The sequence below is a fragment of the Capricornis sumatraensis genome, chromosome 16 (assembly GCF_032405125.1).
Source record: "Capricornis sumatraensis isolate serow.1 chromosome 16, serow.2, whole genome shotgun sequence".
Lineage (NCBI taxonomy): Eukaryota > Metazoa > Chordata > Mammalia > Artiodactyla > Bovidae > Capricornis > Capricornis sumatraensis.
The window spans coordinates 77,649,841-77,672,163 of NC_091084.1; the positions used below are offsets into that span (position 1 = coordinate 77,649,841).

The 22,323-nt window shown below is 52.1% G+C and overlaps 1 protein-coding gene across 39 annotated transcripts in view; it reads left to right on the plus strand.

Moving 5' to 3' along the window:
* The window catches only part of MADD (MAP kinase activating death domain), a 36,706-nt gene continuing 14,383 nt past the window's right edge, over positions 1–22,323 (plus strand). For 2 of the 39 annotated variants that reach the window (XM_068988175.1, XM_068988173.1), the window contains exons 1-27: positions 1–62; positions 669–1,265; positions 1,668–1,971; positions 2,702–2,833; positions 3,363–3,476; positions 4,630–4,710; positions 6,795–6,973; positions 7,328–7,563; positions 7,765–7,921; positions 8,180–8,283; positions 8,500–8,690; positions 9,079–9,329; positions 9,501–9,640; positions 10,483–10,584; positions 11,875–11,934; positions 12,287–12,389; positions 12,961–13,147; positions 13,244–13,394; positions 13,883–14,089; positions 15,721–15,774; positions 16,737–16,837; positions 17,702–17,785; positions 18,131–18,289; positions 20,996–21,104; positions 21,386–21,448; positions 21,687–21,807; positions 21,910–22,015. In XM_068988175.1, coding sequence (XP_068844276.1) covers positions 1–62; positions 669–1,265; positions 1,668–1,971; positions 2,702–2,833; positions 3,363–3,476; positions 4,630–4,710; positions 6,795–6,973; positions 7,328–7,563; positions 7,765–7,921; positions 8,180–8,283; positions 8,500–8,690; positions 9,079–9,329; positions 9,501–9,640; positions 10,483–10,584; positions 11,875–11,934; positions 12,287–12,389; positions 12,961–13,147; positions 13,244–13,394; positions 13,883–14,089; positions 15,721–15,774; positions 16,737–16,837; positions 17,702–17,785; positions 18,131–18,289; positions 20,996–21,104; positions 21,386–21,448; positions 21,687–21,807; positions 21,910–22,015 — 4,155 coding nt within the window. Of the gene's footprint in view, positions 63–668; positions 1,266–1,667; positions 1,972–2,701; positions 2,834–3,362; positions 3,477–4,629; positions 4,711–6,794; positions 6,974–7,327; positions 7,564–7,764; positions 7,922–8,179; positions 8,284–8,499; positions 8,691–9,078; positions 9,330–9,481; positions 9,641–10,482; positions 10,585–11,874; positions 11,935–12,286; positions 12,390–12,960; positions 13,148–13,243; positions 13,395–13,882; positions 14,090–15,720; positions 15,775–16,736; positions 16,838–17,701; positions 17,786–18,130; positions 18,290–20,995; positions 21,105–21,385; positions 21,449–21,686; positions 21,808–21,909; positions 22,016–22,323 lie in introns of those variants that run through there. The other 37 variants (XM_068988176.1, XM_068988174.1, XM_068988191.1 and 34 more) reach the window with 31 other exon arrangements.

Consider the following 22,323-nt stretch of genomic DNA (forward strand, 5'->3'; position numbering starts at 1 on the left):
ATGGTGCAGAAGAAGAAGTCCTGTCCTCGGTTACTTGACTACCTGGTGATCGTAGGGGCCAGGTAACCAGGAAGTGACTGATTTTGTCTAGTCATCTGGGTAGCCACAAAATCTGTAAGGAATCCCCTTCCCTACTTCCACGTTGCTTTGCATATCTCATTCTTTTGTTATTTGACCCTGACGGGAACTTTGCTGCCAGTTGGAAAAACAGAACAGGCGGATTGAGGCTACTGGCCTGGAGGAAGAGAAAGAGCAAACCTCTGCTCCTAAATAGCATCTTTGTGATTTTGAGCAAATATACTGTCATCTACCTCAGCTTCCTTATTTTGTAAGAAAGGAAAAGTACGTTGTGCTCCTTTTCTGTCTGCCTGTGTTCTTTGGGGAATCCATTAGCTAATACACCTTGAAAGATGCTAGTCATCTTACAGTGTTGGTGATCATCTTACTGGCGCCATTTGCCTTTCATTTCAGGATAGGCATCTTCCTGGCAGCACAGACCTCAACGTGGCATGCTTTCCCAGGTCCTGCAGCTAGGTTACTTTATCCAAAAGAGCATTTATTTCTCCACTGTGGCTAAATTATCATTATTATTTTTTCTTTACTGTGATTAAAACCCAAAAGAGCATGCCATCCCTTCAGGCTGCTGACCTTGTCTGTATGTTCTCCAGGCATCCGAGCAGTGACAGTGTGGCCCAGACTCCGGAACTACTACGGCGGTACCCGCTAGAGGACCACGCGGAGTTTCCCCTGCCCCCGGATGTCGTGTTCTTCTGCCAGCCAGAGGGCTGCCTAAGCGTGCGGCAGCGGCGCATGACCCTGCGGGACGACACCTCTTTTGTCTTCACCCTCACCGACAAGGACACTGGCGTCACCCGTTATGGCATCTGCGTCAACTTCTACCGCTCCTTCCAAAAGCGTGTGCCTAAGGAAAAAGGGGAGGCCGGGCCAGGGTCCCGGGGGAAGGAAGGGCCCCGAGCCCCCTGCGTCTCCGAGGAGGTGGGCCCTAAGACCTCGGAGAGCAGCCCATCCCTGCAGCCACCCAGTGCCGACTCCACCCCGGACGTGAGCCAGTCTCCGCGGGCCAGACGCCGGGCCAAGGCGGGGACCAGGTCCCGCAACAGCACGCTGACGTCCCTGTGCGTGCTCAGCCACTACCCCTTCTTCTCCACCTTCCGCGAGTGTCTGTACACCCTCAAGCGTCTGGTGGACTGCTGCAGCGAGCGCCTGCTGGGCAAGAAACTGGGCCTCCCTCGAGGCATACAGAGGTATGGTTCACTGCCGCTGCTCGGAACAGGGGAGGTGTCTGGAGTTGAGGTGTAGTTGGCTGGTGAGGGGCGTAGGGATTTCCCTCTAAAGCCTGAGGTCCCTCAGACCTCCTTAAATGCTTAATGTTAATCCATGGAACCGAAAGACTGCGGCAGAGTTAGACCTCCTTCCATGATCATGCTTGGAGTGATGCTGAGGAGTTGGGTGTTTCAGGATGGGCAGGACATGAAGTCCTTGCTGTGTGTACGTTCTTGTACGTGTCATCACCCTTGTGTGCCCCCTGTGGCCCTGGCTGAGTCCTCTCATAGAGAAGTCTTCTCCAGTCGCTGTTGTCAGACTCTGTGGCTGCACTGGGCTGCCGGGAGGAGTCCGCTCCCGCTGCTTACACGTCTGCTCCTCAGGGACACCATGTGGCGCATCTTCACCGGATCGTTGTTAGTGGAGGAGAAGTCTAGCGCCCTGCTGCACGACCTCCGGGAGATTGAGGCCTGGATCTACCGCTTGCTGCGCTCCCCAGTACCTGTCTCGGGGCAGAAACGAGTGGACATCGAGGTCCTGCCCCAGGAGCTCCAGCAAGCTCTGACCTTTGCTCTCCCAGACCCCTCTCGATTCACCCTAGTGGACTTCCCGCTGCACCTTCCCCTGGAGCTTCTGGGTGTGGACGCCTGTCTACAGGTGCTCACCTGCATCCTGTTAGAGCATAAGGTGAGAGGGCAGCGTTCCAGGCTGTTCTAGGGGAAGGGCTTCGAAGTGTGGCAGAGGCTGGACCATCACAGATGAGGATTAGGGACCACATCTTTTTCATCACTTTTCTCCAAGAGATAACGTGATCCGAGGTATGCAGTAGGTTCTCAGTGGGAGAGGGTTGAATTACGGTACCAGCATCACGTAGGTTAGGGGGCCCAGTGGTAAAGAATCTGCCTGCCAGTGAAGGAGCAATGGATTCGATCCCTGGGTCGGGAAGATCCCCTGGAGGAGGAGATGGCAGCTCACTCCAGTATTCTGGCCTAGGAAATCCCATGGACAGAGGAGCCTTGGCGGGCTACAGTCCATAGGGTAGCAATGAGTTTGACATGACTGAGTGACTTTGAGCATCATGTGGGATATATTCAGAGAGCTTGGCACTCAGCTGAATTATCCTCAACTGTACCAGCCTAATTCTCTGGAAATCTCAGTAATTCTGTGCTGATGAGTGACCCTGGGATTTGGGGAGTAAGAGCTAAGAAGGTAAAGGAATGATTCCAGGGAGGATTTGGGCAGTGCTTACACTGGGAGGCGACAGGCAGGGCAGGGTGTAGGGCAGTGATAAGTGTGGAAACTAAGGTCCCAGGGCCGTGGCCTTGGTGAAAAGAAATTAAATTGTAGTGTCAGAGGCTCTTTCAACTTCAGCCTTACTGATTCTGTCGAGCAATCCCTCTGGTACGGTTTGCGGCAGGTTGTGCTCCAGTCCCGAGACTACAACGCACTCTCCATGTCTGTGATGGCCTTTGTGGCGATGCTCTACCCCTTGGAGTATATGTTTCCTGTTATCCCACTGCTGCCCACCTGCATGGCATCGGCAGAGCAGGTGAGTCTCAAGGCGCCTTCTGGCTTTGCCACCTCTCTTCTGACACTGCCCAGGTGAAGGCTCCATGCCCAAAGAAGTTGTAAATCAGTCCTGGTCCTGAATTCCTTGTCATAACTTATTTGTCCACAAAATCTGAACTGATCTGGTGGGAAAACCTAGGCTATTTAGGCTTTTTTTCTTTTTTTTTAACTTCTTTTTTTGTATTGGGGTATAGCTGATTAACAGTTTTATGATGATTTCAGGTGAATAGCGAAGGGACTCAGCCATACATATACATGGATCCACTATTTATAGTTTTTCTTTATCACAGTTAATGTCAGGGATTATATGCTACTGGCTACCTCACTGCAGGTAGTACATAATATGTATAATATATACTATTACTTCTCTAAAATCTGAAGCACTCTGAACTTTGGAACACATCTGCCTTCAAGGAGGGATTGTGGACCTGTGTTTCCTCCCTTGGAAGAATCTTGACCTGATAAGTGATCACAGTAGATTTTGGTTTTGTTCCTTGTCTTTCGCACAGCTGCTATTGGCTCCAACACCATACATCATCGGGGTCCCGGCCAGCTTCTTCCTCTACAAACTGGACTTCAAAATGCCTGATGACGTGTGGCTGGTAGATCTGGACAGCAACAGGGTGAGGCCCTTGTCTCAGGCTCCGTGGGGCCTAGAATAGGAGTGTGTTCTGTTTTTCTAGATTACTGCCAGGAAGGTCCTAAATTTGTGGGTGATTGCTACTGTGAAACTCACTGAAACAACTTTTCTTTAAAAAAATGCTGCGTTTACTTTATTGTCTTGATAAGCTCTTGTTTAGGACCCAGAGAATTATAAGATTTCGTTTTTCTGGAGTTGAGTGTTTCCCCGCATCTTGCAAGAGCAGCAGAGCAGTTACGGTTGCAGAATTATTACCTACGGCGTAGGTCATCTACTGGTTTTCTGGGAGTGTAGTTTCTACTAAGAAACTGCATTTCAGTGCAGATTTTTAAAAAGTATATTATTAACATTCTGTGATGTGAATACATTCCAGCTTCGGTAGGTAGCCCTTATACGTGTTTGCCATAAAACTTTAGAGAGTAAAAATAAAAGTACAAAGAACGAAACAAAAGACGTGATCCTGGTACTGCCCTGGTGGTCCAGTGGCTAAGAGCCCATGCTCCCTATGCAGGGGGCCCAGGTTCGATCCCTGGTCGGGGAACTAGAGCTAAGAGTTTGCGTGCTGCAACTAAAATATCCTGCACGTTGCAACTGAAGAACGCATATGCCATCACGAGGCTGGGCGGTCCCCAGCGCCCCAGCCAAGACCTGGTGCGGTCCCATGAGCCTGTTGGCCAGGGAGAGTCACCAAGAACGTTTAGGTATATTGTTTCCTTTCAGATGTGGATATCTGTCATATACATGCATATATCTGTATACTTATATACATGCATATATAATGTGTGTGTTTGCATGTATATAATAGTATTGTATATATGTAAGGAGCTTCCCTGGTAGCTCAGATGGTAGAGAATCCGCCTGCCGAGCTGGAGATGCAGGTTTGATCCCTGGGTCAGGAAGATCCCCTGGAGAAGGGAATGGCAACCCACTCCAGTATTCTTGCTTGAAAAATCCCATGGACGGAGGAGCCTGGCGGGCTTCAGTCCATGGGGTCGCAAAAGAGTCAGACATGACTTCGTGACCAAAAACAACAACGTGGTGTATCTAATTTCCTGTTCTTGTTCCTTACCCTTACGTGAGAGAAACTCTGGAGCAACTAATTCTAAGGTCGCACCTTTGCTCTTTCTCTGGTGCAGGTGATTGCCCCCACCAACGCGGAAGTGCTGCCTGTCCTGCCAGAACCGGAATCATTAGAGTTGAAGAAGCATTTGAAGCAGGTGGGTGAAGAGGGGAGCAAACGAGTAGGTCTCCTTAGCCGTGGGCGGGCTCCAGAAAAGCAGGGTATCTCATTTTGGGGTGGTGGGGTGAATCTCAGAAGAAGAGCCATTTAGATTCCTTTCCATCCACGGTGTGCACCCCTCCCACCACCCTCTAATGCATAAAACCACCCTTCACTTTCTGCTGTTTATCACAGCTGCCCTTCTTTTTTTTTTTTTTTTTTTTGAAGGTTTGGATCATTTTATTTATTTATTTATTTATTTTATTTTTGATATCACTTTTTAATTTTTTTATTTATTTTTATTTTTTTTTAATTTTACAATCTTTAATTCTTACATGTGTTCCCAAACATGAACCCCCCTCCCACCTCCCTCCCCATAACATCTCAGTGGGTCATCCCCATGCACCAACCCCAAGCATGCTGTATCCTGCGTCAGACATAGACTGGCGATTCAATTCTGACATGATAGTATACATGATAGAATGCCATTCTCCAAAATCATCCCACCCTCTCCCTCTCCCTCTGAGTCCAAAAGTCCATTATACACATCTGTGTCTTTTTTCCTGTCTTGCATACAGGGTCGTCATTGCCATCTTTCTAAATTCCATATATATGTGTTAGTATACTGTATTGGTGTTTTTCAGCTGCCCTTCTTAATGGCCTCGGAATATTCTCTGTCTCCTAAGGAGGGAGTCAGCAGTTTGGACAGTCTGGCTCCTTTCATGTTTTTCTCTTGAATTGATCTCTGGTCCCTACAGAATCACTTCTTCAAAAATTCCTTCCTTTGAGTAAACCCCTTAAACGCATTTTCATTGATTGATTTTCTTCTTCCTCTGCATGCTGAACACAGTACCTGAAGGTAAACCGTGATGAGACCCTGGCCCCCTGCCCTGCTCTATGTCTTGTGTAGGACCTCCAGTAGATAGCTCTGTGTTTCTTTTTAGGAACTCCTCACTTGGAGAGTCTTCAGAAATCTCCCTCTGTGTTGTCTCAGTTACTTAGCAATACCTCTAGGTGAAATCTGTTTGGATTTACATGAGTTATTTTGTGTCATCCCTCTTGCTTTCTCTCACTTGGCTCCGTCACTACTGATACAATATGATATCTTGTTACAGCTGAGTCTGGTGAGGATAGCAAGTTCAGAAGATTCTCTAGCTGTCTTCCTTTGCTGTGTTTTCATTATCGATGATTGTTTTAGTATGACTAATGAGATGGAAAAGTACAGTCAGAATTTTGCTTTACATGTTCATAGGAGCTAAGATCTCTGGGCTCACAGACCCTGTATTCTGACCCCTGTCACTCAAAGCGAGGTCCCTGGACCAGCGGCATTAGTATCACCTGGGCTTGTTAAATGTGCAGAATCACCTCAGACACACTGAATCAGAATCCACCTGCAGTCACATCCCCAGGTGATTCCTATGCTCGATGACATTGAAGAAACACTGCTGGGACTGCCCTGGTGGCCCGGTGGTTAAGAATCTGTCTGCCAGTGCAGGGGACATGGGTTCCATCCCGGGTTGGGGAAGATTCCACGTGCAGCTTCTGAAGCCCATGTGCCGTGGAGCCCACCCTGTAACTGGAGAGGCCCAGCAGTGAGAAGCCTCCTCAGCACAGCTAGAGAGAGCCTGCACGCAGCGACCAAGACCCAGTGCAGCCCTCAAGTAAACTGATTGAAAAAAACAAACACTGCTGGTTTAGATCAGTGGTTTTCAAACTGGCCCGTGGAGCCCCTGAGGGTTGATTTAGATCGGGACCACTGAGCATATGAGGCTCTGGGTTCCGTATATGCTTCAGAGAAGCTTTACTTTTATAGGTTTCAACTGTTGATGTTCCCACCTAGATCTCAATTGAAAAACAAGATTTCATAACTAAAACAAATTTGAAAACTATCACCTTGGACTTCAGGTGTGATCAAGTGGCCTTGATCAGATTGGCTTAAGCTAAAGATTGCATAATTCAGATTGTTTCCTAAAGGTTAAAGTCTCTGGATTCTTATTTCAGAGAGGAAGGCTCTTTCCTAGGAATTGACGTTGGCTGGCCGCCCAGGACTCAGCCATCTGTGCGGGACTTCTTGTTCCGCAGGCCCTCGCCAGCATGAGTCTCAACACCCAACCCATCCTCAATCTGGAGAAATTCCATGAGGGCCAGGAGATCCCCCTTCTCCTGGGAAGGCCTTCTAATGACCTGCAGTCCACACCTTCCACCGAGTTCAACCCGCTCATATACGGCAATGATGTGGATTCGGTGGATGTCGCAACCAGGTACAGGCAAGCCAACCAGACAGTCACAGGCTCTTGAATTGGTCCCTCCTCACTCAGTGACCTCGGGGCAAATTACTTCCATGAGCCCAGAGATTCTTTATTTATAAAATGTATATAATACCTGGTTATATTTGCCACCTTAGTAAAAGCAGAGGAAATGGTTCATCATATTCTCAGGCCTTTTAGGCCTCGGGTGCGGACGGGGGTTGATGATTCTTCAAGACACCTCTCCCCTGGCTGTTGGAAGCTTGTAAAATGATGACGTCGGGAGGTGGTCTGAGGCCTCGGATCGTAGGGACCCTTGCTCTGCAGGGCGCGGCACTCGGGCCGTCTCACCATCCTCTTCCTCCCCAGAGTGGCCATGGTCCGTTTCTTCAACTCCCCCAACGTGCTGCGGGGCTTTCAGATGCACACGCGTACCCTACGTCTCTTCCCCCGGCCCGTGGTGGCTTTCCAAGCCGGCTCCTTTCTAGCCTCACGCCCCCGGCAGACTCCTTTCGCAGAGAAACTGGCCAGGACTCAGGCCGTGGAGTACTTTGGAGAATGGATCCTGAACCCCACCAACTACGCCTTCCAGCGGATTCACAACAGTGAGTCCCCGTCCCGCTGCCCCACCTCCTGTTTTGTCCTCCTGATGGCTCTTCCCTTTGCCCTCTCCTCTACCAGTCTGCAGGCTGCCCCTGCCATTCTGATTTTGCTTGAGACTTCCTCCCACCTTTCTTTTACACTTTGCTTGCTTTTTCTCCCCCTGTTGCCCACTCAAGTCTCCTTTTGTTTTCCTCCATGGGTAGACATGTTCGATCCAGCTCTGATTGGCGACAAGCCCAAGTGGTACGCCCACCAGCTGCAGCCCATTCACTATCGAGTGTATGACAGCGGTTCCCAGCTGGCCGAGGCGCTGAGCGTGCCGCCCGAGCGAGACTCTGACTCTGACCCAACCGATGACAGGTGAGCAGCAGGAGGGTTCTCAAAGGCTAGAAGGCTCTCACTAGCAAAGTGGCCGGATTTCGTAGAGTTTAGACATTGGTCTGCAAGGCCTTGTATCTTACATAGTTCACTTGATTTCGTGTTTGTTTCCTCATTCTCTATCTTGTTCCCTGATCTTGAGTTACGGGTGCTCCTCTGTTGGTTTCCCTAATGTGGGTTGCCGATTCTTATCTCTGCCCCCTTTTTCCTGTTTTGTTTTTCTTGCTCTTCACTCTGCAGCGGGAGTGACAGCATGGATTATGACGACTCAAGCTCTTCTTACTCTTCCCTTGGTGACTTTGTCAGCGAGATGATGAAATGCGACATCAACGGTGATACTCCTAGTAAGTATACCCGGAGAAACTAGCCGCTCCAGGTGGGGTTTGGGGTTCTGCGATGGCAGTTCTGCAGCTGCCATCTTTGAGGGTTTTTTTTTTCTTTTTTTTAAAGAAAACTTATAAAAATTAATCTTTTAATTGAAGTATAGTTGATTTACAGCGATAGCGTCTACGGTACAGCACAGTGAGTCCGCCAGACATATCTTCCTTGGGTTTTGGCAGACGTGGACCCTCTGACACACGCGGCGCTGGGGGATGCCAGCGAGGTGGCGATTGATGAGCTGCAGAACCAGAAGGAGACAGAGGAACCCGGCCCGGATGGCGAGCACTCTCAGGAATACCCGCCGCTGCGCTTTAGCTCCAGCACCACTGCCAGCAGTAGCCCCAGCACCGTCATCCACGGCGCCAGCTCTGTACGTGAGGGCTCGGAAGAGAGGATGAGTGAGAACGGTGACTTGAGGTGTGGGGCCTCATTTCTGTTAGGAAAGCTGGGGTGAAACTGTCCACTCAGTTTGCTGCTTTCTCCACATTGCCCCCAGCCTCCTCTCCATAGATCCTGTTGTTTAGAGCCTATGAAATACAGTCTGAGCCCTGAAGGAGGACCCGCAGCCCTGTTCAGGGGTGAGCTGAGATTTCCCCCTTGTATACTTTGTGCAGAGAGAACAGGGGTGTCACAGAGATGCTTCTCACACACGCCTCAGGCTCAGAATCTACCAGGCCTGGCTCGGCCTTGCCCAGCTGAGAAAGACAGGAAGGCACCCCAGGCGCCGGGTGACCCCTTTGTATTTAATATGTCCCCAGGAACCTGTCGACTCAACAGAGGTGGACGATAAGGCGGCAGGAGGCATCCCCAAGTCCCTCCCCACCATGCCTCCCGGCGTGGGCAAGTGCAGCGTGGACAGACGTCAGCCAGAAACTGGAGAAGGTTCAGTGCACCGGCAAGCCTCTGACAGTCCGTGCCTCCAGCCCCAGTATGGCGTTCCCCCTGAGGAAGATGATGAGCAGGGTGAAAGTTACACCCCCCGACTCAGCCAGCATGTCAGTGGCCATCGGTGAGAGCCTGCGGATGCCTCTAGAGGGGTGACGGAAGGACCTCACCCCGTGGGCCCTGGGGTGAGGGTGGACCAGAAAGTCTGGGCAGTCTGAAGGCTCGTGAGGCCTGGCATCCCCAGAGACTCAGGCACCCCTGCCTGGGGGCTCAGAGGTGCCACTGTGTGTTCAAGGGCTCAAAAGCTGCTGCGGCCCAACAGCTTAAAACTGGCAAGTGACTCAGATGCAGAGTCGGACTCCCGAGCGAGTTCGCCCACCTCCACCGTCTCCAACAACAGCACGGAGGGCTTCGGGGGCATCATGTCTTTCGCCAGTAAGTGCCTGAGGCTTCTCCCGCCTGGGTCCCATCTCCTGTCCGGCAGGGCCTGACCACGGCAGATGCTGCTTACGGCTTCAGACATAGGGCTGGGTTGGCATTGTCAAGCTCCTCTTCAGGTGGTTTGAGCGATGCCTAATAAGGTATTTTTGGGGGAAGTCAACAGAGAACAGGGACAGATTAGTCACTGTCTTTATGCCTGGAGGTTTCGGTCTGTTTGGGGGTAAGACAGCTGGCTGTTGAACTGAAAAGGAATCATTTTTTTAAAATCATAACCCTTGTACATGTATTTCCTGGAAATGTTCTGGTCAAATTTGATTTGAGATTTATGTTTAATATCTTCTCTGCCTGGGGGAAGGACTTTTTCACGCACACACCTTGAAATCTATGTGACATGGGCTTGTACATAGAGAATATTACCAGAAATGAGGGTGATGTCGGTTCAAGATTAAAGACAGACTAGGGGCCAGAGAAGGCCATCATGGGGGGATCACTGTGATGGTGAGGTTTTTTTTTTAGAAGCCCGGAAGGGAGAGTACCAGCGTCAGACCGGACGTGTGTTATCTGCCAGGCGTTTGCACTGGGCTGGCAGTAGAGGAGAGGCTTGGGTGTTACCATGGGAGGCAGCCAGAGAAAGTGGTTCCTGGGGGTTCTGAGCATTCCTGGCAGTAGCCCTTTTGTTTGTCCTAAGTTAGCTGTGGTCCTTTCTAAGCTTAGGTGAGGGGCTCTGGGATTACGTCTGAAGAGGAGGAGGGTGGAGGTGGTGCTCCAGCCCCTGGAGGGGAGTGCCCTGACGCTTCACCCCCCTGACGCATGGCTCTCACCCGCCCCCTGGACAGGCAGCCTGTATCGGAACCACAGCACCAGCTTCAGCCTTTCAAACCTCACGCTGCCCACCAAAGGAGCCCGAGAGAAGAGCACGCCCTTCCCCAGTCTGAAAGGTGACTACCGCCCTCCTTCTGCCAAGCCGAGGTCCTCTGGGAAATATTTCAGGCCCGTGGGTGCTTGTCAGGAACCCCGTGTATGATGAATTATCTGACCCGGCTGTTGCCTCTCATATAATGCTTCTCGTGGCTCTCTCCACACATCGTATGAGTTCTCTGCTGGTTTTCAGGTGGAAACTGTCTTTTGTAGCTAAAGAGAAGGCCCTGTAGTGTCATTTAGGATAACGGCAACTGGGGGATTACTGCTGCTTCCGGAGGCAACCTTTGTCAGAGGCACGTAATCCACATAGGGCTCCTTGGCTGCCACCAGTCTTCTGCCAGGCTCCTACTGTGTGGACTCAGGATAGACTCCATCCTAAGGAGCTGGCCCACCAGGGGCTGGTTGTGAAAAGACTGGCAGTGTTCACAGAGTCAAGAGACCTCTCACTTTGGCTTGCTGTCAGCTCAGGGCCCCGTGAGTGCAGCATTGGTTGGCATCGAGGGGCAGTTAAGACCTCACTGGATTTTCATTTGCGATTTCTGAGTTTGACAGGCTCTTTTGAATTTACTCTGACTTTTGTTTATTTCCTTTGGAGTTTGTGCTGAAATATTTAATCAAAGAAGAAAGCCAAATGAGCAGCAGTTTCATGTATTTTTTAACTGGCCTGTCTCCCCACCAATTAGTAAATGTTAGGAATCTCAGGAACGTTCTTTGGTGGGGATGGGAGTGTAGGGTAGATGGGCAGAAGGACATCACGGCTAGTGGTGCGTGTAGGGAGCTCACCAGGCCTGCAGGGCGGATCGGGACGGAAAGGCGGCAGTGTCGCTGACTCTCGTTTGACACAGCTGCAGGGGGCAGGCGTCGCCTCGCTCTCATTGCATGCAGGCGCTTCACTCCATCCGCTGCACTGGTCCCTCCCACCCACTCCCAATCTCAGCCTCACCCCTCCCCTTGATGCCATCGGGGGGCGCTTCCCTCTGTCTCCCTGTGGGCCCTCCGGACACCCATGCTGGACGTTTCATGAAACAGCTGTCTCATATGCATGCGTTCGTTGAGTACCTAAAGGCTCCTGGTGTCATTCCCCTGCCTCTGGCTCGGAGAGGCCATAGTCTTAAGGACAGTCTTTCCCAGAGCCTGGGCTTGTCCCCTTGGCCACTCGGCTTCCAGCCTCTGGAGGTGCCCGAGAACGAAGGTCACAGGCACTAAGCTTCGGGAGGATGCTCAGACGACCTGACTGGCCGCTCCACCGCGGGGTGCAGGGGGGTGGTATCGTGCTGCAGCTACTAATTGTGTATTTTGTGTCCCAGTATTTGGGCTAAATACTCTAATGGAGATTGTTACTGAAGCCGGCCCTGGGAGTGGTGAAGGTGGGTCTTGCCCGTGAGCTCTGCATGATCTTTTTTCTCCTAGCATCTCCTGTGCCTGCCCGAGAGCCATCCTCCTCCCGGAGCAAGCGGCCTCACCTCGAGTGGCCCGCCTTGCCCCGCCCCCCCGTGCTTGCCCATGGGGCGTGCTGCTGGTGCATGTGGAGCGGCCTGAGTCTCCATCCCCACCTCCTCCACGTGGCTGGCCTCCACCTGTGTGTGCGCGACACCCTGAGGCCGCCCGCACCCAGCCCTCCAGGGAGTGGGTGCAGAGCGTGGCCGCCCGGGGGCTGCGCCGAGCCTCGCTCCTGGACCCCAGGAGTGACGCCGTCTCCTCCTGCCTTCCTAACTGCAGGAAACAGGCGGGCCTTAGTGGACCAGAAGTCATCGGTTATTAAACACAGCCCGACCGTGAAAAGAGAGCCTCTGTCACCCCAGGGCCGGGCCAGCAACTCTAGGTAATGAAGGGCAGCGCTGTTTGTTTGTTTTTTGTTTTTTTCCCCCTGTGTAAACATTGACTTATTTATTTGGCTGCACTGGGCTTAGTTGTAGCACTCGGGACCTTTGATCTTCATTGTCATGTGGGATCCTTAGTTGTGGCATGCAGACTCCTCAGTAGCAGTATATGGGATCTAGTTCCCTGAGCAGGGATCGAACCTGGGCCCCTTGCATTGGGCACGCCCCAGAAGTCCCCAGAGCCGTTTGAAAGGTTCTCAGATGGAGGTAGCGATTCCTGTACCAAACCTGAGGGGTGCTAAAGAGAGAAAGAGAGGTGAAACCCCTCCCTACTCTGACTCGGCCCCCGTGAGGCAGCTGTCGCTGGTGGTGTGGAGGAGGGTGGGGCCAGTACTGGGTCCTTGGGCACACCCAGCCATCTGGAGGGGTGGGCTTCGCAGGGGACCTGGTGCTTTGGAAAGTGGCTTCGAGTTTTTGCCCCCGGCGGCAGACATCTAGCCTGGTGAAAGTGGGGGATGCTCTGCCAAGGAGCCGCTGACCCCAAAAGTGGTGTGTGGACCCCCCCACCCACAGTGAGAACCAGCAGTTCCTGAAGGAGGTGGTGCACAGCGTGCTGGACGGCCAGGGTGTCGGCTGGCTCAACATGAAGAAGGTGCGGCGGCTGCTGGAGAGTGAGCAGCTGCGCGTCTTCGTCCTGAGCAAGCTGAACCGCACGGTGCAGTCCGAGGAGGAGGCCCGGCAGGACGTCATCCCCGACGTGGTCAGGGCCAGGGCCGGGGGTCGCCCGGGGAGGAGGGGCGGGGACGCCGCGCTAGAGAGGGCAGCGCCCACTCTTGGCCCTGGGCTGTCGTTGCAGGAGGTCAGCCGGAAGGTGTACAAGGGCATGTTGGACCTGCTCAAGTGCACGGTCCTCAGTCTGGAGCAGTCCTTCGCCCACGCCGGCCTGGGTGGCATGGCCAGCATCTTCGGGCTCCTGGAGATCGCCCAGACCCACTACTACAGTAAAGGTAGGGCTGGGACCAGCAGGGCGGCGCGCCGTCTGCAGAGAAGGGACTCGGCCCCTTGACGGGACTCCCAGCGCCAGGCTGCTTCCTCTGAGGCTCCGGGCTTTTCTTTTCTAGCACGTGTTTTTATGGGCGGATGTTCTGTCGTGGGAGAGAACAAGGCCCACTTTTCTTTCTCTGCACTTCTTCCCTTCCGCCTTCTCCTCTGTCCTTGCTTATCCCACCTCATTCCACACCTGGACTCTCTCTCTTTTTTTTTAAAGAAACACTTACTTACTTATTTGGCTGCGCAAAGATGGTCTTAGTTGCAGCAAGTGGGATCTTTAGTTATGGCATGCAAACTCTCCATTGCAGCACTCGGGATCTCATTCCCTGACCAGGGATCGAGCGCAAGCCCCCAGTGTGGGGGGCTCGGGGTCTTAGCCACTGGCCCACCAGGGAAGTCCTCTCCGTCTCCTTTGACCTCTTCGTGTGTTTCATCTTTTCCTCAGAACCAGACAAGCGGAAGAGAAGTCCCACGGAGAGCGTCAGTACACCAGTCGGCAAGGATCCTGGCCTGGCTGGGCGGGGGGACCCAAAGGCCATGGCCCAGCTGAGGGTCCCCCAGCTGGGACCTCGGGCACCAAGTGCCCCAGGAAAGAGTCCCAAGGAGCTGGACACCAGGAGTCTAAAGGAAGAGAACTTTGTGGCATCTATTGGTGTGTATCATGTGTTGAGTGTGCTGGAGGAGTTCTGGCTTCTTCAGTGTCCCTGCCTCCTTTCAATTCATCCAGAATCCCACCTCTCTCTTCCCCACGCTTTGCTTTCCAGGCAGGGAGACAGACTTGTGTCCATTTCTAGCCGTGTCTCTTTACTTCTCTATCCCTTCATTTACACTCACCATCACCTGAGCCTTAAAGGAAGAGTGGAAGTTTTGGTTAGGGGGCCCAGTGGAGCTTACTGCCAGAGTCTGAGCTGGACTCGCCGTCCCTCCCTCTCTCATTTACATTGGGATTGCTTCACGTAGTGGAGAGTTCCTGGAAGCTGTAAGGCAGTTTATGGATGCATCTCTGGGCTGTAACACTGTGATGATCTGGGTCTCTACAGCCAGCTTCCCCCCCGACCCAGGCATCACACTGCCCTCGGACTTGCTCCTCTTGGGCATGTCTGGCCACCCCACCTCCCTGGGTTCTAGACCTTGAGGTCCAGAGTTCTGAGTCAGCTCTTCCTCGCTGGACTTGGGATTAGAGCTCGCTTTACCTGTGGTGTTTCTCCATTCCCACTGAGGCACCGCCTGGTGAGCTCCCGGAGCATTGGTCTGACTCACTCCCCACCTGACCTGGAGTCCTCTAGGTTGTGCCTCTCTCTTTTTCTGGTTCTAGATCCCTGGGGAACATGCTTCTAACTGAAGCGTGTTTTTGCCACATCCATGATCTGGCCTTCTCTAGCGGGCAGAACACTTTCCTGGAGGCAGCCAGCCATGCCTGTCTCCTCCCTGTTGTGACGCTCTAGAAACTGTACTGACCCCCCAGTCTGGAGATCTGGCCCCCAGCAAGGAAAATGACTTTGGACAGATTGCTTCCCTTCAGGGTCTGTATCTCCTCACCTGGGAAGCGAGGAGATTGGACCGAGTAGACTTTAAAGTTCTTTCAAGAAAAGAATTGCTGTGATGACTGTTTCTCTTCTCTACCCCTACTCAGATGCTCTTCTTGACCATTTAGGGTTCTCTGCCACCTCTACTGGCTAAGATGGGTCTTTTGGCAGGGCAGGCACTGATTCTGAGGGTAAGCAGGTGTTTTGGTAGCAACAGGGAAGGATACTAGCTGCCTGCACAGGTGGCCTCTGTCCAATCCAGAGGAGCACCCAGATCTGTGCTGATGCTTCTGGGGCCCCGTGGCTGCACGAGGTGATCCTCTGTCTGATCTGGAATCCTTAAAGTTTGCTGTTCCCCGGCTCATTTGGCAGAGCGAGCACGGTGTGGTGGAAGCTCTCCCTGGCTCAAGGTTACGTGATCTTGAGCAAGTGTTTCAGCCTCTTTGGGGTCAGTCTCCTCGCACCAGAACAAAGGCGCTTGATCAGAGGCTTCTCTGTCTCTGACATTCCGCAGGATTTTCACTGACGCATGGAGATGCGGAAAGGAATTTAGTTCTTGAGCTGGGCGGCAGGGGGAAGGCATTAGATCTCTCGATGTTTCACCCCCTACCCCTCCCCTCAATGAAGATCTCTCTTGATTTGTAGTTCTGTGCCTGAGACAGAAGCAGCTTGGGTGGGTGGGGTTTCCATTTCATCTGTCTGACCAGCCTCTGACTCTCTCTGTCTTTCTCTCCTGCTTACATTGCATCTGGGGTAGAATTGTGGAGCAAGCACCAGGAAGTGAAAAAGCAAAAAGCTTTGGAAAAACAGAGTAAGGAACAAATGCCCCTTCCCGTTCCCAAGTCTCCCATACCTGCCAACTCCCCAGGTCCAGTCGGGGCAGGCCCCTTGGTCAGCCCCACCCCAAATTTGCTCTTGGGGGGTATTTGGAACGAAAGCAGGTAGGTGGTGTGTGACACTTAGGTATGTGCTCGTAGGCTGCTGCTGCCCCTTCCCCTTGCGGTAAACCAGGCGGTGATCAGGGCATCCGCTGCGTAAAGGCCCCCAGAGCTGGGTTCTCTGTCGCCCCAGAGTTGGTGGGGAGAACGTTTGCCTACTTCAGCGCCCCTCATTGGCTGAGTCTCCCGCACCCACTGGAAGGCCTGTGGGCACAGTTGGCAGAGATGGTTGCTGTCCCTCCGTGTTGAGTCTGCAGCCTCCCGGCTCTCTGGTGGCTTGCCTAGGCACGCTTTCTCGCTTTCTGTCATTCTGTCCTTCTGCCATACCATTGTGGATGGGCGGGAAAGACGGGGGTGCCTTTTAACCTGGAACGTGGAAGCTGGGGGGGGTGGGTGGGTAGTGTCCACTGAAACAGCTGGTGTTCTTTAATTCCCTGGGCTCCTCCTACTCTGGTCCCTTCAGAGAGATTTACGGGAAAGCGCAGGGACCGGGGGACCCCAAAGGCCCTCAGGCCCCGGTGAGCGCTGACCCGGAGTGCGGTGGAGCGTGGTTGGTTTGTGTAACTTTTCCTCCTTAGGATGATGCGGTCAGAGTCTTCTCTAGCTAAGAAGGTGGCTGCAGAACCCCTTGAGACCAGGTCTGATTTTTCCCTACCTGGTTCTTAAGGCATCTGGGGACTTCTTCTTCCAGCGGGGCCCGAGTGAGTGGCAGTCCCTGGAAAGGTGACTGGGACACACGGAGCAGGTCTGGGGCCAGGCCGTGCCTCTGTCCCACTCCCTTGGCCAGCCTGCCCCTAGCCTGTGTACCGAGTAACACAAGTCTTCCCCTCCTCAGGGCCTGAAGTAATCAAACCCACCTTTGACCTTGGTGAGACCGACGAGAAAAAGTCCCAGGTCAGCGCAGACAGTGGTGTGAGCCTGACATCCGGTTCCCAGGTTTGTGACAACCGTGTTCAGAATCGTGAGCATCAACAGTTTGCTATCTCAGAACACTTTAAGACCAAAACAAAAAGACAACCTTGAAACATCATGAATATCCAGTCTCAGAGGAATGGTGAAATAAGTGTAATCTATCCACGTAATGGAGAAGGAAATGGCAACCCACTCCAGTATTCTTGCCTAGAAAATCCTGTGGACGAGGGAGCCTGGTGGGCTGCTGTCTGTGGGGTCGCACAGAGTCGGACACGACTGAAGCGACCTAGCATGCATGCATGCATGCACTGGAGAAGGAAATGGCAACCCACTCCAATATTCTTGCCTGGGGAATCCCAGGGACGGAGGAGCTTGGTGGGCTGCCGTCTGTGGGGTCACGCAGAGTCGGACACGACTGAAACAACTTAGCAGCAGCAGCAGCATCCATGTAATGCAATATTAGTATCCATTAATGACTGTATTTTCAAAAATTTAGTGACATGGGAAAGTGTTTACAAAGCTATATGCAGGGTGAATCAGATTTTACTTTTAAAATATACGTAGAAAAGACTGAAAGGAAGTATGCTAGGCTTTAATAACAGTGATTAACGTGGGTGGTAAGTTTATGGCTTTTTTAAAAAATTTCCTCATTTCTTTCATGTATTTTCCGTAGCAAGCACGTATTTGTTTTCCATTCATTGTTTTTCTTATTCTGTAAGTCCTACATATTTTATATTCAGGAAAAAGGGCTGATTTCTCATGACCCGTCCAGGGATGACAACAGAAGGGTGGGGATGGGAGGAGGAAGAAGATACAGTGTTTCTTAGGGAAGGAGAGCGTGGATGGATCTCCTCCCTGCTGTGTCTGAGTCCGCGTGTCTCGTTTCAGAGGACCGATCCAGACTCTGTCGTCGGTGTGAGTCCCGCCGTGATGATCCGAAGCTCAAGTCAGGACTCTGAAGTTAGCACCGTGGTAGGGGAACACCACGCTGGTGCCTTGGTGGGCGGGGTGTGGGTCCCCTTCGGAAGGGGGTTTCCTCTCTCCTGTGGAGGCTGGCCTTGCTCTCAGGTCAGCTGGGTTCTCTTGGTGGAGACGTGTACCTGTCGTAGGTCCTTGTCTGTGGGCTCAGACCCTGAGATTTCACCCAGGGCGTCTCCTCATCTTGTAAAGAAGGTACTTCCAGAGGCTGTCTTAACACGCCTTTGAGGCTGGGTGGTTTTTTTTTCTTTTTTAACGGCAGCAGAAGGCTCTAAGAAGCTTGGCATCTCCGGGACGCACCCCTGGGGGAGATCCCTTACCGCCTTTCTTCCTTTGCAGGTGAGCAACAGCTCCGGAGAGACCCTGGGAGCAGACAGCGACCTCAGCAGCAGTGCGGGTGATGGCCCAGGCGGCGAGGGCAGCGCCCACTTGGCAGGCTCTCGAGGCACCTTGTCTGACAGTGAGATCGAGACCAACTCTGCCACCAGTGCCATCTTTGTAAGCTCAGCGGGATGGGGCTAGGTTAGAAAAGGTTGAAACTTAGGAGGCAGTTAGGAGGCAAAAGGGAAGGCCAGGCATGGATAACTTTCGTATATCTGACCTCAGAAAAATGTTTCTTAAATTAGCTCTTTGCAGAGTCATCCGACGCCATGCTCTGGGACTTTCAGAACCTTCTCCTGAATCATTGATGAGTTAGGCTTCCTGCCCAGTCACATAAGGGCTTCGACTCCTATGTGGCAATAACCCCTGTGTTTAAAATAAACAAAGTGATGCCTTTGTGGCCACGTCAGGGCAGCTGCAGGTCTCATTTTGTCCCAGTCAGCCTGTTTTTATTCTGCTCACTGCTTTGTTTATGTAGCACCTTACGAAGAAGGCACTGGCACCCCACTCCAGTACTCTTGCCTGGAAAATCCCATGGACAGAGGAGCCTGGTAGGCTGAAGTTCATGGGGTCACTAAGAGGCAGACATGACTGAGCGACTTCACTTTCACTTTTCACTTTCATGCTTTGGAGAAGGAAATGGCAACCCACTCCAGTGTTCTTGCCTGGAGAATCCCAGGGACGGGGGAGCCTGGTGAGCTGCCGTCTATGGGGTCACACAGAGTCGGACACGACTGAAGCGACGCAGCAGCAGCAGCAGCAACAGTTATTCGAAGCTTTCCTTTGTGAATAAACGTCTATTAAGTGATTGACTAAATGCCAGATTCTGTAAGAAAGAATCAGGGGTGACAAGGCATGATTCCCCTTCTCAAGAAGTTTGCAGTTCCGTATGTTGCTATGACTGATCTCTTCTGATAGGTGAGGGAAACAAAGCCGTAGGGGGAAAAAGAATAGCTCTTGCCCTAGGTTATACAATAAGCCAGGGATCAGTAGGAATTAAATGAGCTCTTTTTCGTCCCTGTCTGTAGACACACCGCCCTGCAGTGTATACAGGCATCCCCAGGCAGCGTTAAGGGTCCTGCCACTCTGGGCACTTGGTTAGGCAGAGCTGAGGATGGGTGTTCTCCGCCTGAGCTCAGAGGCCCTCATCTTTGGTCTGTGGGGAGAACGGGAGAGCAAGTCTAAATGAAATACAGCAGGCAGCCCTGGCGGTCACTCCCACCCCAGGGCCTTGTGCAGCCCTGCTTCAGACAGAGCCAGTGACATCCCAGAGTGGGGGGTAGGGGTAGGATTGAACCAGCAGAGCCGTTCAAACTCGTGGACTGTAACTCGCCCGGAGTCTAAACAGACCCTTTTAATTAAGAGCATCTTAAATCCTTCTAGTCTGCTTCTGTTCTGGAAGCTGAGGTACATGCTGTGCCGTAGCTGTCTTGCAAGAAGCCACTCAGCTGTGGGCTCCCCTTCCTGGCACTTCCCGGGACAGATTCTTACTTGTCCTGTGCTTCTGGGTAAGGGTGCTTCCTGCGGTTGAGTTGCCGAGAGCAGTTACCTAAATTTCTTGGCTCAAAAAAATAGGCTGCTTTGGCAAGAGACAGCATTATATTAAGTTAATACGGTTCCCTGAACGAAGTCTTGGGCTCTGAACCAGGCAGCTGGCGTTTGCACACGCTCATTAGGTGTTTATTGCCCAGGAACCTCTGATTGGTGGCTTCTCTGCTTATGCTGCCTCACGTGTTGTGAAATGGGTGTGAGAGCTACCCCTTCCCCAGCTGAAAATCTCTCCCGAATAAACAGAAAGCCTACTGTTGTGGAAGTGGCAGATAAAGTGGTATTTTTACGTGGGAAGATATTTCTAAGAGATGGTAAGAGAGAAGACGTTAACATTTGTCAAACACCAGCCATGTGCCAGGGGTAAAGAACCTGCCTGTTGGTGCAGGAGGCGTAAGAGACGTGGGAGTCTCCTGGAGGAGAGTGTGGCAACCACTCCAGTGTTCTTGCCTGGAGAATCCCATGGACGGAGGAGCCTGGCGGGCTGCAGTGCATGGGGTCGCAAGGAGTGGGACACCACTGAAGCAACTTAGCGCACACACGTGTGCCAGGCACTATGAGTGATTTATATGTCTTTTCTCATTTAATCCCTGGAGTAGTCCTGTTGAGTGGGTATTATAACCTTCCTTTTACAGATGAAGAAAATGAGTCTGAGAAGCTAATCAGTTTTGTGCCAAAGATCACACAGCTAGTAAGAGGCAGGGGTCTGATTCTTGGTCATCCTCAGAAAAGAAACCCAGTGTTCTTTCCACTGTGTCACGCTGCTACCGAGAATTTGTCTTATTTTTAAGAGCAAAGAGTCTTACAGAAACGAAAGGAGGTAAAAATAAGTAAAAATGAAAGGTCGAGTACATGTTTCGGGAGGCAGTAACCGAAAGCAGTATTATCAGATTGACTTATTTTTTAAAAACTTTCTTTTATTTATTTTTGGCTGTGCTGGGTCTTTGCTGAGTGAAGGCTTTTTCTCTAGTTGAGGTGCATGGGCTTTAGGGAGCACGGGCTTAGTTGCCCCACGGCATGTGGATTCTTCCCAGACCAGGGATCAAACCCGTGTCCCCTGCATTGGCAGGTGGATTTTTAACCCACTGGACCACCAGGGAAGTCCCAGATAGACTTCTGTTTGAAGTGAGCTGCTGAGTGGCAAAGACAGGGCTACTGGAATACATGTGGCTAATGATGGTGGCCGGTGTGTGAGCCTCTTTTATAAGCTGCTTGGTTTCCTTTGCCCCTGTCCCTTGGTGCCTTGGCAGCTGACCTGTTGTCTCTTCTCTCTAGGGTAAAGCCCATAGCTTGAAGCCAAGTGTAAAGGAGAAGCTGGTGGGCAGCCCAGGTCGCTCTTCTGAAGATGTCAGCCAGCGAGTCTACCTCTACGAGGGACTCCTAGGTGAGAAGCAGACCGGGAAGGCCTCTTGCACAGGAAGGAAGCAGGCCTCGGCCAGGGAAGAGGGTGGCACCGGACAAGTAGCTGCGTGGCTGTTGGCTGACGTCAGTGCGGATGTGAGAGGGCGTTTTTATATCTGAAGCCGGCGACTGTCGGTCCGGAGAGAGGAAGGCAGTGGGAGAACGCTAGGAGAGACTGAAGTCCGGTATTAATCGACAGTCTCTATCTCTCTGTCTTCTTTTACTTTCTTGCTACCATGGTCCTTCCTGCTCACAAACTGGCAGGAAGGGACAAAGGATCGATGTGGGACCAGTTAGAGGACGCTGCTATGGAGACCTTTTCTATAAGTAACCACCTTTCTGTGTGTGTTGTTCATCCCTCCTTGGGAGGGACTGGGCCTCACTTGGAGGCAGCTGGGGCTGGTGGCAGGAATGCTGGATCTGGGGTGGCGAGTCTGATGTTTCCTTTGCTCTGGAATTTGTAAAGACTCCCTTCCTTGCTGGAATTTACTCTTTATCTTAGTTTGGCAGCCGCCTTCTTTATATGTTATATAAGCCCCTAAGAACTACCCTCTCTTCCACACAGGCAAAGAGCGTTCTACTTTATGGGACCAAATGCAGTTCTGGGAAGACGCGTTCTTAGATGCTGTGATGTTGGAGAGAGAAGGAATGGGCATGGACCAGGGTCCCCAGGAAATGATAGACAGGTGTGAGGTTTATAAACCCTTGGAAAAGGCAAATTTGGCCCCTTCCTCGTTAATTCTGCATCCTCCCACCTGGGGGCTGACGTGTCCTGGTCTCCCGTTCAGGTACCTGTCCCTGGGAGAACACGACCGGAAGCGCCTGGAGGACGATGAAGACCGCCTGCTGGCCACACTCCTGCACAATCTCATCTCGCACATGCTGCTGATGAAGGTAGGGCCAGTCTTGCTTCCACCTAGGTACTGCCAATGCTGAGGACAAGGCTTGTTCCTGTTGCCTGAATCCTGGGGCAGTCGGGAAGCAGTCAGGGCATCCTGCTAGGGCCTCTTCCTCACTGAAGGTCTGAGGCCTCGATGCAGTTCATTTATCCCTGTCTCTGAAGCAGCCAGGCTGCTGTACAGCTGGGGAGTGTTGTATAGGTGATGGATGATGGCTTGCTGTTTGTTTCTTTTGAATTTTAAATGGGCTTTCTTTGCTGAATATTTTTAGGATGCCTGTCGAACTCCCCAGAGGAGTCAGTG